Source organism: Mesitornis unicolor, unplaced genomic scaffold (assembly GCF_000695765.1).
Source record: "Mesitornis unicolor isolate BGI_N332 unplaced genomic scaffold, ASM69576v1 scaffold1753, whole genome shotgun sequence".
In the NCBI taxonomy this organism is placed as follows: domain Eukaryota; kingdom Metazoa; phylum Chordata; class Aves; order Mesitornithiformes; family Mesitornithidae; genus Mesitornis; species Mesitornis unicolor.
In genome coordinates this window covers 1-17,678 of record NW_010175152.1, presented here as the reverse complement: position 1 = coordinate 17,678, position 17,678 = coordinate 1, and the positions used below count along the sequence as shown (strand labels likewise).

General features: G+C 40.5%; 1 protein-coding gene across 1 annotated transcript in view; it reads right to left on the bottom strand.

Annotated features, from left to right (window-relative positions):
- BMPER (BMP binding endothelial regulator) overlaps positions 1 to 16,941 on the bottom strand; it is a gene marked incomplete at its 5' end in the record, with an annotated part of 101,835 nt that extends 84,894 nt beyond the window's left edge. Inside the window, one exon of the mRNA XM_010181267.1 lies at positions 16,805 to 16,941. Within this exon, the coding sequence (XP_010179569.1) occupies positions 16,805 to 16,941 (137 nt within the window). The remainder of the gene's footprint in view (positions 1 to 16,804) is intronic.
- Positions 16,942 to 17,678: the final 737 nt, after the last annotated feature.

The window sequence follows — 17,678 nt, the reverse complement described above, 5'->3', positions numbered from 1 at the left end:
TGAACAATGACACCAAAATTCACTGCAAACGGGTATTCCCTGCTGCTGTGAGGTAGACATGAGTATGTGCAAGTCATTCAGGACACATCACTCACAACCCCTTACAGACTGAACAGATTTTTTTCCTTTTTTTATTGTGCTTAATGATGTTCACCAGCATGAGAAAAGTGACCTCAGTGGCCTGCTGCAACCCTGACACTCCCTGAGAGCAGCCCACTGCACTACTATGTGGTGAAAAGAAAGCACTTTCTTCCTCTGACATGTGTTTGCGTTAATGCAACTGCTAAGGCTGCAGCTGGGAGCAGGGTCTCATTACATCAGACACCGTATAAGCACATCTTAAGAGAACATCCCTGCTCCAGTGAGCTTATCAACAAAGATGCAGCCAAACGAAATGACCATGACTGCAAATTAAGTCAGCGAGAAAGCCAGAGCAAGATCCAGACCACTCGGCTCTCAATCTCCCTGCTTCCACCTCAACCTCCAACTTTGGATGAGAGTTCTTTAGCTGTACAGTTGGAGGCAAAACTCTTTACCTGTCAGGAGTATAGCATGATGGTCTTCTAGCAGTAAGAGACATGGTCTTCACAGGTTCCCAGCAGTTGGTATTGTAGTCCGAAAAACCACTTACAGCAATCCAGAAGTCAGGTTTCGGGGAAGGGGTATGCACTGGGTTGTTGTGGGAGACTACACCTTTGCATTTCATGAGATGCATGCATTTAAAATTCACAGCTTTTCCCATGTGTTTTTAAACAAAACAAAACTAAACTAATTTTTTTTCCACTTTGCCAACAAAGAATTTGTTTTCTTTATCAGTCATCTAAATCTGATGCCAATACCTAAGAAAACAGTAGTCACAGGCAATACCTGTCAATTCGAAGCTCGGGGTGCAAACCTGTACCTGTGCTGCTGGAAAAGGTTACAGCTCACTGACTCAAACCTATGAGCTTATGATTTACCCCTTGCTGGATGTTCCCAGTCACTCAGATCAGCCAGCAAAACTCTACAGATGATCACTGCCTAAATCACTAGGCAAAATGAGTGATCTTGAAAGCATGGTCCAGGATAGCCTAGCTTACCCTGACTGAAGCAGATGAGACAGAATTCATTCTCCCAGGGAAGTGACAGGCAGCTGAGGGCCATAAAATCTTCCACTACCTTAGCTCAATCCAGAGGGCACTCGCTCACAGCTGGAGACAGCAGATGTGGAACAGCATTGCTGCCCTGGGTGTATTAGCTCCTGGACCATGCTCGTCAGCTTATCTCCCTGAAGTGGCATAGGATGGCTTAGAGAAGGAGGCATTTCCTCATGTCTTCCCCCAGACAAACTGGTCTGAAAACACTAAGAAAATTCTAGCCCAAAAATATGTTGAAGATGGCACTGAAGAATTATCAAGCTGATTTCAAAAGAGGGTAAAGCAGACTGTGCCAAAGGCTTAAAATAAATTATTCAATCTTTTGATTTAAATGAATTTTAGATCAAGTCACAGTGTCATGTTCCGTTCCATCTCAAAAGTTAACTCAGTCCCATCAAAAGAGCGTCCTAATAATACACTACTTTCATTTGTTAACTACTGCCATCCTGGTCCTATAGGCTGTGTTCAGCTTATTTTCCAGCAGACGTTGCCAATGAGAAAAAAACAAAACCATTAATACAATTTAAAAAAATAGTACATCAAAGTCTGAGTCACTTAGTTCAGAATTCCTATTTTTGGATGAGATAACTATATTTATAATTACAGACTGAATACTGACCAATAGTAGTTTTTCTTCTACTGATGTGAATTAAAACTTCATTTAACCTTTATTTAGAAGAGAGGTATTGACTGTTTTTTTACAAATATAATTTCATTACATCTTGATGGGCTAAATCTACAAATCTATTACCCAAACAATAGCTACCTGTCATTGCATCTTTATTGCCTTCTCTGTCTGAAGTCTGCTTACTCAACCCTTACACTGGAGATTTAGTCAGTGGCAAATGTTCCAGTTTTGGGCTTGAGCCTGTTCTAAAAACTTTGAACAAAGCAGCCCTTGAGGCCACGTACTTCTTACAGAGTTTAAAAAGCCCAACGGGCCCCCTAACTTACTTTGCAACAAGTCATATCCCATGAAGAAACTCACTTCTGTACAACATAAAAACAGGGCTAGATTAAAGAAAAGGGAAGGAAAAAAAACAAGGTCCCCTGCTGCTCTGTCTGGCCAGAATCATGTCTTTTACTGACCATATCCTCTAAAGAAACGATGCTCTCATGATATATTACCCTAATACATCACCAAGTGACAGTTTTCTTATGATACTGTATCCTTAAAGATGTGATGCATGCCAGAAGCAGCAACAGGAGATCTCAGCTGGGTGAGGGAAAGGGGAGGGGTTTTTATTTTCCTCCAAATTTTTAATCTACAAGTTGCTTTTTTAATGTTATTTTCTCAGGAAAATCCCTGTCAATCCCATCTTCATAATCCAGAGGATGCCTAGAACTTTCACAGTAGTAAAGCAGCTTTTAAACTGGAAAGTACCCTCTTCATTTAATGGAAGTGTGTTTTGAAATAGGACCAAAATGCTTGAGGAACAACAACCAAATAAAAATAGTGGCCCAAAAGAAAGCAACAAGAGTCTGTTTTCTATTATAAAATTATGTAGGCAAGAGGCCTCCAAACACTGCTGTTTTAATGAACTTGCAAGTAAACTGAGTGCTGACCCCGCATTTGTTTTCTTACGTGATCTTGCCTATGCTACACAGTGCAAGAAATTACATTAAGAAGAACAAAACAAAACAAAACAAACAAAAAAAAACCAACCCAAAAAAATGGGTTATCCACAGTGGTCTGCAGAGAGAAGGGGCAGCCCTCAGCTTGTCAGCCTGTCTAGAGAAGAGTGGGACGAGACAAGGACCAAGAGCATTTCAGGCAGGACTCCTTGAAGGGGGCAAGAGATTTCAAGGTCTTTTAATGCTGCCTTCATCTCACAGGGGCTCACTCCTTTTTGCTGCAACTGCTCCATGCTAGTAAAATCTGAGAGGGGCAGCCAGGGATCCTAACCCATGGACAGCTCATAGCAGCAGTCACCCTCAAGCAGGCTTCATTCAGTTGGTGCCAGCTCAAGGCCATGAGAGAATTTAGAAAAACATATGCCAAAATGATGTTTTATTTGACACATCCCATTTTTATGTGTATCTACTGCATATCTACTCAAACTTCTGATGGATGCAAAGCTTCCATCAGATGCAAAGAAGGAAGGTGGAATAAGCTCTCCTTCGTTGTATTAAACCACACTGCCAAATTAAGTTAGATTGTGACTTTCAAAACTTCAGCTAACACTGTAGCTACTAGGAGAAAAAGTGTATTTTGACTTGTAAGCTGAGCAAAAGCAATATGGAAGCCATTGAGAGGAAACTAAAAGCCAAAACTGTTAAAGTCAGTTTTACAGTCCTTGAGATTACTTTGACCATATTTTGTGGTCTGGCCCTCGCTACTTTTGGGTGAGATGTAGCAGCCCTCATTCGCAGCAGTGATCACTTAGCCACATGACAATACCATTGCAGTCAATGAAACCACCCACGTGAGTTCAGAGGTTTGAGCTGAGCTCTTCAGCGCAAACACATGCACAATGCCCTATGTACTGGGTAGACCCAGTTAATTAAACAGTTACTTTCAAATGCTGCTCTGGAAAGAAGTTCACTGTCCAAAATAAGAAACTAAAATTGCACAACCACTTTCTGCTTGAAAAATCCAGTGGTTAAAACATGTTTTTGCATAACCGTAGCCCTGCGGGGACAGTTCTCACTTCTGAAAAGCAAATTCCCTTTTTTCTGTATTGCACATGTACAAACAAACAGATTCTGGTATGCCCAAAGCTTGTGAATCTCAACTATAATAATACATTGAATAGAAGCCATACAAGCAGATTTTTTTTTCCTCAGCCTGTATTCCCTTCACTCCTTACTTTCCCCTGCCCCACTTGCACTGCTGGAAGTAACAAAAATACCTGTTTCTGACATGTAAATGGAGCTGACATTAGAGCGAACCTCTAAGGTGAACGGGGTATGTGCAAGCCATTTGTCATCTTGACAAAGTGATTTTTGGTCACCAGTGGGACACTTTAAAGACATCTGAACAGTTGGCCTTGACCACCAGCATTTCTTACAGCTTATAAAGGGACCCATGGGACCAAGAACACAACCTGCTTTTGGAAGTGACTCCTGCAGTGGTACCTCTTGATAGATGTAAAGGCAGTGTGATATATCAGGTGCCATTAAGATCTCTGCTAGCAGGCTATATTTACATAAGTACGGAGCACAGATAGCATCTTGTTAACCCAATTAATGAGACTCAAATGTCAAGAAAGGGATTATGCCTGGCTGGAAGTCCACAGTGCTCACGAGGCAGTCAGAGATTATTTCACTGTGTGGGACAGCACTGTTTTCTTTGAAGAACATGAACACAGGCAGCAAGGCTACTGCCTGGGCATCTGAGGGGAAAACACAGGGGAGATGGAAAGATGGTCTGAAAGCCAAAGGTTCCACATCTTTACCAAAAAAAGGGTTCTTTATGATGAGAGACTCAAGTGCAATGTGAAAATGAGAATCTGGGGCTGCAGTGAAGAAAACTATCTACCTGAGGTCTTAGGAAATTAGTTTTTATTAACTGTACCTTTCTCTGCAATAAAAGAAGGCTTTCATTGCCAAGTCACAGCACAGTCTGGGTTGGAAGAGGAACAATGTTTCATCCAGCCTGTCCTCACGGCTGTGTTTTACACAGGCAATTGAAATGCATTTCTCTAGCCTAGGGAAGAGCAGGAAATATCCTAACCAAGATGACATCACTAATTTCTGCATCAATGATTCCTGATGTACTTTACAACAAACTGCTTTTCTCCCACAGCCTCCAACTACTAAGCTGTAAGACATAAGAAGAGATGCTCCTGTTGCCCAGGTCAGAGCAGTGAACCCTGAAGGGCACAGAATGAGGTACTTGGCTCCAAAATTCAGAGAGGCATTTAGGGTACAGCCTCGTACTCATCAGCTCTCTGTTCGGCACGTTGGCTGTAAGAAATCTCTGTTCTGAGGTTGTCTTCTCAATGGAGGAGACAAGACAGCATGGGCTGCTTGGGCCAACAGCCCAACCTAAGCACTACTCATTGGGTTAACCTAAATGCTACATGCAGTAGTAATATTAAGTCTTATTACTAGCAATATTAAGAAGATGCTTAAAGCCCTTTTAGAGCTCTGGTTCCAGAGTCACACATAGCTTTCCTAGTGTCACACCACATCCATGTCCTCTCAGCTAAAGCTCTGTCTCACCAGCAGTTTTGGCGCTGTCTTGGATGTAAGAGGCAATGGCCAGCAAATAGGCGAGAGCTACCTACCCATCCCTCCAGGTGGCTGCCTTCTAGCAAACCTCCCTTTTTTGTAGGTAATTTCCTTTCTCTTTCCCTTTTCAGCTCCCTCCTTTGTTTGTTTCCATATGTGGACTGGTTTAATTAAGACAAGAAACCTGATGACACCAAAGATACTAATTTTATACTAAAATGTTTACATACAGTTTTAGGCACCAAATATGTACCCTTCACGTAACAACAAGTACACAAAACCACTCGAGTTTCTTACTGTCATGGCCTAGAGATCTAGATATTTTTTAAAATTTCTATTTCAGATTGATTTTTGGGTCAGACAATTTTTTGCTTGAGGATTGGAAACCTTGCCAAATTAAATTGGACACATACCGACATTTTTCCAGAAGCTATACAAATTGCACGCCTCTTCTGTTTCTTCTGCCTTTTCATGTTAAACAAGCTCTGGTTCAGTATCTGTGCATTATGCTGCATCTTAAATGTCCACATCAGCAAGTTTCTCCAGAAACACTTAATGCTTTTAGATCATAGACAAATTATGCCTCGAGCACACATCTGTAAAAAAGGTTTCTTACACTACTGCACTCTCAACATTTTAATGTATAATGATTTTAATTGTCCAGCATTTTTTATTCATTGCTTTTACAAACAACCCAGCCACCAATCCTTCATTAACAGGCTAAAAAACTTTCATGCTTTGCATTCTGCCTTCCAACATGATCTTATTCATTTATTTTAATCAAAAGCACTTGCCAGATTGAATCAACAGTCCACCTAACCGAGTTAACTGCTCCAGCTCTCCCCAGAACTGCAAGAGGGTAAAGTGCTAAATAGGAAAATGATCAGCTGTGCACTGCAATATATACAGTGTAAAAAAAAAATCCTGTCACAAGCAAATGATCAAGTCTCCCTGTAGCAGGAGACCCTGCTGCTCTTATCAGGATGTTAGGTCCCACAGGCAACCCTTTAGCTATTAAGGCTATTAAGCCTTATCTCAAGCACAGCCACCTCGCCTGGCTCCTTGCTGCCCCAATGATTTCCAAGCAGCACAACATGGAGGTGCTTCATTAACTGGCACAATCAGATCATAACCACTGTGTAGCCTTAGAGCAGCCATTTATCAGCTCTTCCCCATCTCTCCCAAACCATGCCTCAATTGCACATCACCACCCAGACAGAAAAAAAGAAGAGGAGACAACCTGAGGACAATCAAGGTCTGTTATTCTTCCATCACTAATAAATGATAAGACAAACCAGAAACACAGACGCAAATGTATGACTCTAGCTGGTCATTAGAATACATTTTGATTGTTCCAAAAACCTTGAGGAAGATCCAATTACCATTGAAGCCACTTAATATAATTTAATATAAAGATGTCAGTAACAGCTAAAAGAAATATAAAAAAAACCAAACCAAAAAACCCTAAACACACCAAGAACAACCAACCAAAAAAATCCAAAACCCAAACCAGCTTATGAGCTGTCAGAAATCTGATTTTCCTGACCAAAGCTCTATGACACATTGGCCTGCATCTCCCTGGATAAGGAGGAGCACGGAGCTGCTGCTTCCATGTCTCAAGCAAGTTCTTCAGCTACAAAAGAGGAGGTGACCCATACCATGGCCATCTAGAGAAAAGGGCAGCTGGCCCTGAAGCCAACAGGTGAGCCTGGAGTTACCCTGAGCACCTTAGCAGGGCTGAGGAATACCTGGTTTTTGGTGTGAAGTAGCAATTGCAGTCTTCAACTTCTCAAGTCTGGCATAGCTCTGGACATTGAAGACAATGCGGTGCTCAGCACAGAGAAATTTAAAACTGAAATGGAAGCATCTATGTGATTGAGAAATTTGTACTAAATACCTGATTACAGCAAGTTTCAACACTGCAGGTTGAGGTTTACATGTACATAAGGCAGCATTGCTACCATGCGACCAACTGCAGAGGCCCTATGTGAACTAGATGTGCTCCAGAGCAAAATGCTGTGTAACCATGTAAGTACAGCTCCAGGACAGAGATAAAGATGACCTGATCCCATCTTTAATATTGAAGCTTTGTGAAAAGGTTTATGTAAATCAGTGTCTCAGAAAAGTTGTGGCCTCAGTTTCTCAGGGAAAACATCAGACCTTTCGCATAATTTTTCTAAATGGCATTTTATCACATTTCCACCCTTTGCGTCCACAAGAACAAACAGATCTCCAACTCTAATGTTATTTCATAGAGCTGCACAAATATATAATGCTTCCTTCTCTGAAAAATCTAAGATACAATACAGAAAATTAAAACTACAGCCAGGAGGCTGATGTGTAGAATGGACAGGGAAACAAGTACAGAGGATGCATGTCACAGACGATGCATGAAGATATGTTATTTTTTCAGTGAGGCAGTGGTACATAGTCCTAGTTTAACAGTGTATTTTGGATCACTGTCTAGCACAAGTGGATTCCAGACACAGAGGGAAAATGAAAAAAAAAATAAAGGCAGGAAAAAAGTCAAGTAAATGTGAGAGACGGACAAAAAGTATATAAAATCCAGGTGTCGGCATGCAAGGTCAGCTCCTGAGGATGACAAGGGATGTGGTCTCCACACAGTACCTGGACCCAGAGCTTGGCACTTGATTCAGCTGGATGCAAAAACATTGCACAGAACTCAATAGGACAAATAGTCAGACTAGGAATTTTTTAGCTGCAGCAGAATGCATAAGACAAAGAGGCCAAGAGGCCTCAGAGGAAGTAATTACAGCAGTTACTAGGTACAATATGAGCAAGTACCAATACGATAGTCATTTTAATAGTAGTATTACAGGTAAAAGCTTTTATACAATATTGTTTTTTCTTCACAATGGCCTTTTATTTGACCATAAGCTCAATAAAAAAAGGTTGCATTTTCCTTTGATTTTTTTGGTTTTTGCTTAATATTTTTCTACCCTCAAAAATTTCTATTAAAACATGATGGAGAAATAAAACCAGATATTTGGTGGAGAAAAAATATCTATTTTAATATAGCAGCACAAAGCAGAACAGCAGAAGTACTGACACTGTAAGCCATTCACTCTCAGGATCATAATTCTTAAAAAGACCGTTAACAACTCAATGGAAGAAACTTGAAAGCTAATAAAAACTATGTGCAGGTAACCGTATGCTTTTAAAATGCCATTTTGATATTGGACCAGCTCTTTAATAATGTTTTTCTTATTGGCAATAAAAAGGTGCCTTAACTTAGACTGATCCATTTTGCACTTATTATAGACACATTCCAAAGACGTTTGCAACGTATATTACATTTTTCCATTTAGTTTATGGCGGTTTTGTGCCCTTCATATTTTTCCACATATTATTGATACATTTTAAATATGTTCTTTTGTATTTGAGTTCTCTGATCCTTTAATTATGCCAAAGAGAATCTCATTTCCACACTTGATGGATTGGATCTTCAACATCATTACAGTGACATATCACCAGCTCTCTTTCAGAAAGGTTTTGTCAAGACCTATAATCAGTTCAGCACTGTGTGCTGTATGTTTGCTTATTGCAGATGACTCTATGTTAGAAATGTGAGAGTAGTGAACTTTTCACTATCCCATGTGGTCTGAGAAATACATGAAATAGCTTCTTCAAGCCTGCAGATTTTCAGAAAGGCTTCATCATAAGCAGTCACATATGACTGTACACCACGACTCCAAACCAAATGTCACGATAAAGCACAGCGAACTGAAGGCAAACAAACCTGCATAGGGATGTGCCGTGCTCTAGGGTAGCTCTGCGATGTGAAGCAAACTGCAGAAAGTGGACTTCAAAAGATCCATAGATGGCACAGACTCAAAACCCAGCTATACAATCCATGCTCGTTCCTCAGAGGAGAAAATTAGATGAATCACAGAATCTCAGGAGTTGGAAAGGACCTCGAAAGATCATCTAGTACAACCCCCCTGCCAGAACAGGATCACCTAGATCAGGTCACACAGGAACGCGTCCAGGTTGGTTTTGAATGTCTCCAGAGCAGGACACTCCACAACCTCTCTGGGCAGCCTGTTCCAGTGTTCTGTAACCCTCATAGTAAAAAAGTTTTTCCTCATGTTCACATGGAACCTCCTATGTTCCAACCTCCTGAGATGTTGCACACGGTACTACTTGGCCAAGGTGGCCATATCTGTATATGGGATGAAACTGACTTGAACATTGCCTCAACACTGCTGTTGGAAACTTAGAGGATCAAGCTAGATTAACCATCTTCTACCACAGATAGTTTGTGTTTCATTCTCAGACAGGCCAAAGTCTTGTCTTGCATGTACTGTATGAGTTAAGAACAAGTACAACTGAATCTACCTGAGTCACCCTTCAGGAGAGACTAACAAAGCAATCACCTCCACAACAGGTTATTAACCAGCTCCAGGCTCTTGATTCAGTTAACTTCTCATCTGCAAAACCATCTTCATAAATATATATATGAGGAGATATAGATATAGATATGTGTGTCTGTGTGTGTGTATATATATGTATATAAACACACACACACGTTGTTCTTTGGTCTCCATAACAAAGCATATACAGGACACCCAGCTGCACCAAACATGGAGTTATGACTGGTTTTTGTTTTCAGGGTTTGGCTTTGGTGTATGGGGTGTTGCTGGTTTGGTTTTTTCTTCATTGAAGAGATGGCATATGTATCTGTATCTTTTTTAAACTGGATAAAAACTAATAAAGCTTTCATCATGTTGAAGTATGTTTGTGTTCCAGGAACCCTTCATACACCGATCAAAACAAGATTCTCTTTTGCAGTAATATGGGGGTGAAAACTACCAGTACGCTACTGTATCATAGGTTTTTGTCTCTTTGTTTGTTATTTTTGTGAGTGAAGAGAAAGCTGATTATATTATCCTGTAATAAAGACCAAGAATATTTAAATTGAAAGAAGATGCAGTCTTGGTAGATTCTGTAGTTGATGTATGTAAACTATTGAAATTAAATTAAATAAAATAGGTATGAAAGAATTGTTTGATGATTTTTTTTTTTAAATATGCACTACTCCACTAAAAGTCATCTGGGCCACATTATACCTTGACTCAACAGCAATTGAATCCTGATGTACTAAAACACTGCTATCTTCACTGAACATGTGTCAAACACTTGCTCTCAGGCTAGCTATGCACTTTCAATTTGTGTATTATGCCAGAGAAATCAACCATGCCATAGGTAAAGAACCCCAGCAATTCTAGTAGGTTTCTTGCTTTAGCCTGCAATGAGGGGATGGGGTTTTTTGGTGGGGTGCAGGGAGAATCAAGGGCTGAGGTTATTTCTTCCAGTTTTGAGTTTGCTTGCACTTAGTTTCACTACTCTGTTGGTTCAAGCTAGGTAGAACACTAGGTCTCATAACAACCAGTCTAACATAATTTTTTATGAGCAAAGGTCAAATTCTACATTGCACATTTGGATTTAAAAGAGGAAATTTAAACTACAGAATGATGTTTCATGCTGAATAAAACTTACGCCAAGCAAAGCTCTGATTTCTAGTTTCCTGAGCTCCTGTCTCCAAACTTTTCTCAGGTTTCCAACACTTGGTTACACTTTCTGGCTCACATTTATTTCCTTCTGTTCTGGATTTAGGTGATAAAAGGTTGAGACAAATGATTACCACTCCTCAGGTGCAGTTGGCAAGTTTGAGGTGCAGGCATGAAGGGAGGGAGGGGAGAAAAAAGGTGGGGGAAATGGCACTGGTTTAGATGTGGTTTGTCAAGATCACAACTGGCTTTTATCAGCTGTTTCTTGACACAATTCACTTTGATCTAAAGTATTTTGGAAAAATAAAAAAGAAAATATTAAAAGACCTTTTCTCCTCACAAAGAGCATGCCAAAAATAAGACCCTCCATTCTCTCGAAAAAAGTAAAAGCAGTTTTTGCAATGTGAAGGCCTCTGCTAGCTGAGGTATACTTATCTACTTCCTTGCAGTTCCTGGCTTCTCACCTGTCCCCTTCAGCTGGCATTTTTGGTACGTTCATTTTAAAACTACATACACCACTGGTCAATGGATGGGTTATTCTTGGATCTCTGCTTGCTTCTGGCAAGTTGTTCAGGGTCCATGTAGATGATGATAAATGAGCATGAAATGACATGGCTCTCCTCACCACCACGGGCACCACCGCCTGTCATCGTTGTCACTGCTGAGCTCATCTCACCTTCAAAAAACTCAGCACTCAGAAGTTTAATTCAGGATAAGTTAATTCTGTGGTGTTTTTACATTCTCATCCTATAATTACGCACAGGTTCTCATTTCACTTATTTCTGACAGACTGTTGCATTTTTATGTCTTTTCCACGCGTATGTTGAGGTATATATTTCTTGAAAGCAAATGCCATAATATCAGGTGTGAGCCTACTTCTATTTTGAGTTTTAGATACCTTCCAGCCAAAAAGCTGTACCAACAAAAACTCTGCTGCACTTGATCATTTACCATACTTGCACAAGAGTAGAACTTAAAAATTCCATGCCTATTTTATGTGCTGACACCCATATAAAGGAAACCTAATCAAAAGTTCTCTCAATATTCTGTTAGTAGTGTTTTACCCCTAACAAAAAGTCCAAAACCTACCAAAATGTGGTAAGTTTTCACATTTATGAGGTTTCATTTTTATTAACAGAAATTTACTCATACCTCCACTACTGTCAGCCCAAAACTTTCACATCTGAAATACAAAGATCTGAATATGTCATACATGACATGTTTGGGTTCCTCAAACTGCACAAGGTGTGTAAAATGCTCCTATGGATTGAAATCAACTCATTTTTCCACAGATATGGGAGAATATTAAAAGAGAGTTTTTGTGCTAGGTAGTGTAGTTGTAATTGCTTGCAATCTTAAAGCATTTAACAACTGGAATAAAAGAACCCATTTCTCAAACTGAATCAATATAATTCCATTATGAATACCATCAAGAGTATGTATTTTAACCTATAATCATCATTGCCCATTCAGACAAGTTCTTTAAAAAACAAACTTTTTGCAGACAACTTCATAACCCATAGTTTCACTACTTCGATTTTCAGAAGCCAGCAGAACATGAGGTTTTCTTACTATTGACCACTAAGCATAAAATAATTTCACAATCATATGTTCTCTAACATTTTTTGTACTGTCAAGGGCCACATAATTATATGACATAGTAGTTTTTTTGACAACAGTATTTTTTCTTCACAGAGTTGGTTGACTTAGTCCTTAATACTGCCCATCACACCCAGCATCTCCTTTCAGTTGTTCACCTTCCTCTGATGCAGAGCTTGCTGCAGCTTAAGGCATTTTTGAACCTTTCATCAGAAAAGTCTTCAGCTATAAACACGGTTGCAATGGGACACTCAGCCATGGCACTTCACAGGTAGGCTGTCCTGCGCTTTTTACATGACCTAGCTTCAAGAAAAAACAATTTTCCAGTGCAACTTCTGTAAAACTGTTTTACTCATTAGCTCTGAGTACTAAGCATGTCCATACTTTCTCCGGTTTCTGTGCTTAATAGCATATAAGGTGAATGCACAAGAGAGTGCAACTTTCACAGTTGCCTCAGCCTGCTTTGCGCTGTTCCAGTACCTCAAACCCTATGGAAAGCCAGGTGGCACGGTGGCTTTCTGGAGATAGTGTATCTCCTCAGAGATGCAGAACCACAGACCTTCGAAGTGGAAGCTGGCAGAAGACCAAAGCACGCTAGCTCTAACATCATTTTGCAGATATCAACAGCAAGTCATAAATCAGAGTTCTCAAAACCTCTGGATCACGAAGTCAGCTGTAATTTGCCTTTGCCCGTCCATGCTGCAGAACAAGCTTAGGAGAGCAGATGCACCAAAAACCTGGCATCTGTGCAGCCTGCCCAGCACCAGAGAGACAAAGAAGAAAATGAGTGAGTGACTGTGACCATACCACCCACATCCACTTGTAAAGTGAAAGTGCACAAAGTGAGAAATGATGGCTTTGTAGTCAACCATTAGACCAGGAATTAGGAGACCTGAGCTTGCATCATGGTCCTACAAGAAATTCTGTGTGAATAAACCACAAGCTTGCTTTGTCTTTGATGTTTTCCTCTTAAAAAAGAAAAAGGCCACTGCTTGCAATCAGCTGTAATTAACAACCAGTTCTTTGGAGATTAAATCCATCGACGTTTATAAAGTGCTTAGAGATGGTTAGTTGGACAGCAATGTATGATTGCTAAGTGTTGTAATTGTGAAAGCTCACATGAAAACTACTGTCTTTACAGATGTTAAAAATGACCATTTTTATGGGCATTATTAAGGCCATGAAGACATATAAATTACACATTAAGAAAGTCTAGATTTTAGCCATAGTGGCTTGCTCAGCTGGTAGCTCTTGCACACAGAGCTACAGTCTACATTTACACACACACATACACACTCTTAGTCTCACCTGTTTCCTTAAATTAAGGGCAAGCATCAGTGCTGTTCAATGCACTCTACCACATTTCATTTTGACAAGTAGGGAAGTCCAAAACAGAGTTCCCTCATGGTGGGTGCAATGCCTTTTTATTAGAAAAGCATTACCTATACTTTAGAAGTAAATTACTTACTATGCGCTATAAAGGAAATCTCCAGCACATGTCCTCCAGTCAGAATTCCCATATCACCAGAACTTCTCTTTCCACATGTTACAGCAGATGCTCAAGAATAAACTCATCCTCTTTGGTAGCTAGCCTTGACTGCCTTTAGGAGAGCCCCAAAAGTGTCCTTTTTGTACTCAAGATTCAGAGTTTTGTGTTATCAATTACTCTAAAACAAGAGCTAGAAGCTTTATTAAAGTGGCATCCCCAGAAGTCAATCTCTGCTCTATCTGCCTTGTTTCTGTTCAAGTCCTAGACAAATCAGTCAGTCCTGTCTCTGCTGATCAGCAAGAAAAGATAACTTTTGCTTTTGGTCTCCCTCCCAAGACGTCTCAGTTGTGTATAAGGAACTGCATTTGTAATTGCTCTTCACAGTCTTTGTTGCATTTTTTGCAACTTACTCATAATCCATGAGTTCCCAGTTTTTACATTTGCTTTTGAAGGACTACCTGTTGCCTTGCCCTCCCAACTGATTTACTCTGTTGAGAGAAAACTGGAGACCACTTTGCTTATGCTGCCTCCCTCTTTTCAACCCTTGCTAGGATGCATCCCCATGATGATGATCTGCAGAGTCAGTCCTGTCAAACACTTGATGATTCGGTTCCTGCATTTCAGTTCTGACTCCTCTCATTTGTGACACATGGAAAGTCTTTTAAGGGAGTTATTTAGATGTTCCTCTTCTTCCCAGAGCTGTTCAGTTTTCTGTAACTTTTGCAGTTATTTATGGCAGCTTGCAGTCATGGAAATATGTCACCGTTATAAGAGACCTGCCATAATCCAATCCTGTATTTGAGTTACCCGTTTTACTGGTGTTTTTAACACACATGCACCTTTGTTGGATTTTCTAACCTCTCCTGGACAGCAGTTGCTTCCTTCCTGGAACAGCTGATTAAGCTCTCTTTTCAGTTGTTCACTTCTTACAACATGAACATGCATCAGGGTTTGCCCTTGAAGAGCATGATCAGTCTTTCAGAGAAAGTTCCTCACTGAATCACTACTAAACAATCAGAATTTCTAGTTGGATGTAAGGAAACCTGGTTCTATCTTTCCTCCTGGTCACGAATCACCACATCGTTTCTTTTGTTTCTGCTCTCCCCAGACCTCTTAAAATGGATCTTTTCCCTTGTGGCAGTCCTGAGCAAAGATTTTAACAACAGGCTGTCCAGTAAGTTGTTTTGGATGCTGCACAGCATTAAAGTCAGTATCTCCAGACCAGTTTCCTTCTTTTCTACCAGGTCTCCCAGCTTCCAACTCAAGAAACAGAGATCTCATTTAATCTTTGGCAGAAATAAAACAGAGCGTATCCAGTGACAGTAACTGCAGTAACTCGCTAGGTGCCTGTACTCTTAATAAAATGTAGTGTCCTTCTTGTAGAGAAGCGAGCCAAATGCCCTCAGTTGCCATTTCACTAAAGTAAGCCCTACAAAACCCCAGAGATTTAGAGTTCTTACATCCAATGTTTTTTGCACTTCTTCATGTTCGTGCACTAAAAGGGTGCTCATTGATTTAATAAAGCCAAGGTCTAGAGAGATCTATAAATACAAGTATTTTTACCCTGATGCATTATTGCCCTGATGCCCAAGACTGAACTTCTGCTCCTTCGCAGATAAATTGCTTCCTCGCTGGTTAACACCAGCTTCCATTAGCAAGAGTGGTGGCAGACGTATTTGGGAAGGTGATCCATGATAAAACACAGCTTCATCTCATTTTTTGTTTTCCCTTTTTTTTCTTCATTCACCACATCCCACACTTCTCCTTTCCCCATCCCCCTCTACTCAGAAGAATCAATAACTTATTCTTTATCACTATTAGCTAAAAAGTTATCACTGACTCTAACTTAAAATCTATTGAACTCAGTGCAGTGATATACATCATCCTTGGGGGACTCAAGATCAGGGTCCTACAGTTGCCAAAATTTCCTTCTAAAAGGCAATCTGAAACAATTCTTTAAGTCTTTTAAAGACTTTCAATAATGCTGGCTAATGCTAATAATTATTAATAGGAATAATTGAAAGGGGGGAAAGGATGTCTTGATATTTCAGTCCTAAAGCAAAACACATTCTGTACATTCAGCTACTCTATAACTTCCAAAATGTAAACCATAGTGCTTTCTGGTCTATACTTTTCTTTGCATTCAACAGCAAATTAAGGTTTATGGCTTTCTTTTAAATATATCGTAGGAAGTTTTATTTAGAACAACTGTTTTTCAATACCTCCTAAGCCTTTGCTTGTCCAGCTGAATTGCTCCCAAAAATGCTTAACTCCCAAGCAAACTTACATGGAAAGGGACTGTTTCTCCCCAAAAAGTGTATCAGCTAGTGACATTCTTAACCACTGAATTCCCAGCACAGCAGGCAGTGTCATCCTTGGAACAAAGTGCTCTGATGAAAGCATCACTTGTGCTTTCACTGCCCTCTTACTCCCGCGTGTATGGTCACGTTGCAGCCTTCACCTTGCACCCTCATGCAGCTCCTCAGCTGCTGGCGTGTGAAGCTAAGCACATGGGAGCTCGAAGGAGCAGCATTTCCAAACCTTTCACTCTCTTCACTGAGCTTTACACAAAGACTTTCGGGTGCACCCCGACTTTGTGAAAACAGTTCGCCTTCCAGATTTGCGTGGTAGATGGGGTTTCACAATGCCATATTAAAGTCATGTACAACTTTGCACCTGAGAGTTTTAAAGTCAAAGAAATGATTGCCAGATCATGGATTGGATTACTTTCCATTAGCTCAGCTCTGAGATAACCTTGTGTTACACAAAGGTGACAGAGGCACCCAAGATTTGATTATGAGAAACATTCCCCTCTCCGTGCGTTACATTTAGTACCAGCCTGAATGTTCTTACTATCTGAAATCCAAACTTACCAGGCAAACACACATTATGCAAGGGTTGTCTGTGATAAATGGTATCTGCAGAATTTCTCCTTCATTTTCACATTTTGCAACGGATCCTGAAACAGCAATAAAAATTTGAAAATATTGATGTATTTCAATTCCCCCAGCTTGTTTTGGAAGCTGTCCTCATCGCACTCATGTTTAACCCCTGCTCCATTCCTAACCTTTGATTTTAAAATTTGCCTTAATTTGCCCATTTTAAGCCATGAAGGATGTTCAGCATTTCTATAAGATTCCAGAGGGAACTGGGAAATGGTTGGCCTTTTATTGCCACACAAACCTAGACTTTCTTTGTGCCCCAGTTATAGCAAAGGAGAACGCTTTTTCAATTCTCAGATGACGTGTGGGGAATAATGAGTACTCCATGCAAAGCAGGATACTTCTATAACGATAGATCCAGAGCTCACTGAAATTAGCAGAAAGCTGCCCATTACATTCTGAGGACTTGGACCAGGAGTACAGCACAAGCCCTAAACCAAGTATGCTTTTAATGCGTGAGAGCCAACTGGCAAATAAGTCAAAATTAGCAGGCTGACTGTCAAATGGAATCAAATTAGAAATCCCTTTATGGTCCTCGTGCTGATTAGCTGGTACTGTGTCATGTTGGAGTCACATCTCAAAATCTAATGGCTCCTCACTTGCACTAGCAACTGATTCAGCGTTTCCCTCCATGCCCCAGATATCAGGAAAATCTAACCCTGCAGGGGAATGGGTGGGGAAAAAAAGGAGGAGAAAAAGGAAAATAGAAACAGAGGAAGAAAGCATGGTCCCTGCGTTCACCTGCCCCAAACCACGCGGTGACACCTACAGCTGCCCGCCCTTCCGCGCAACCCCAGCCCCTTCC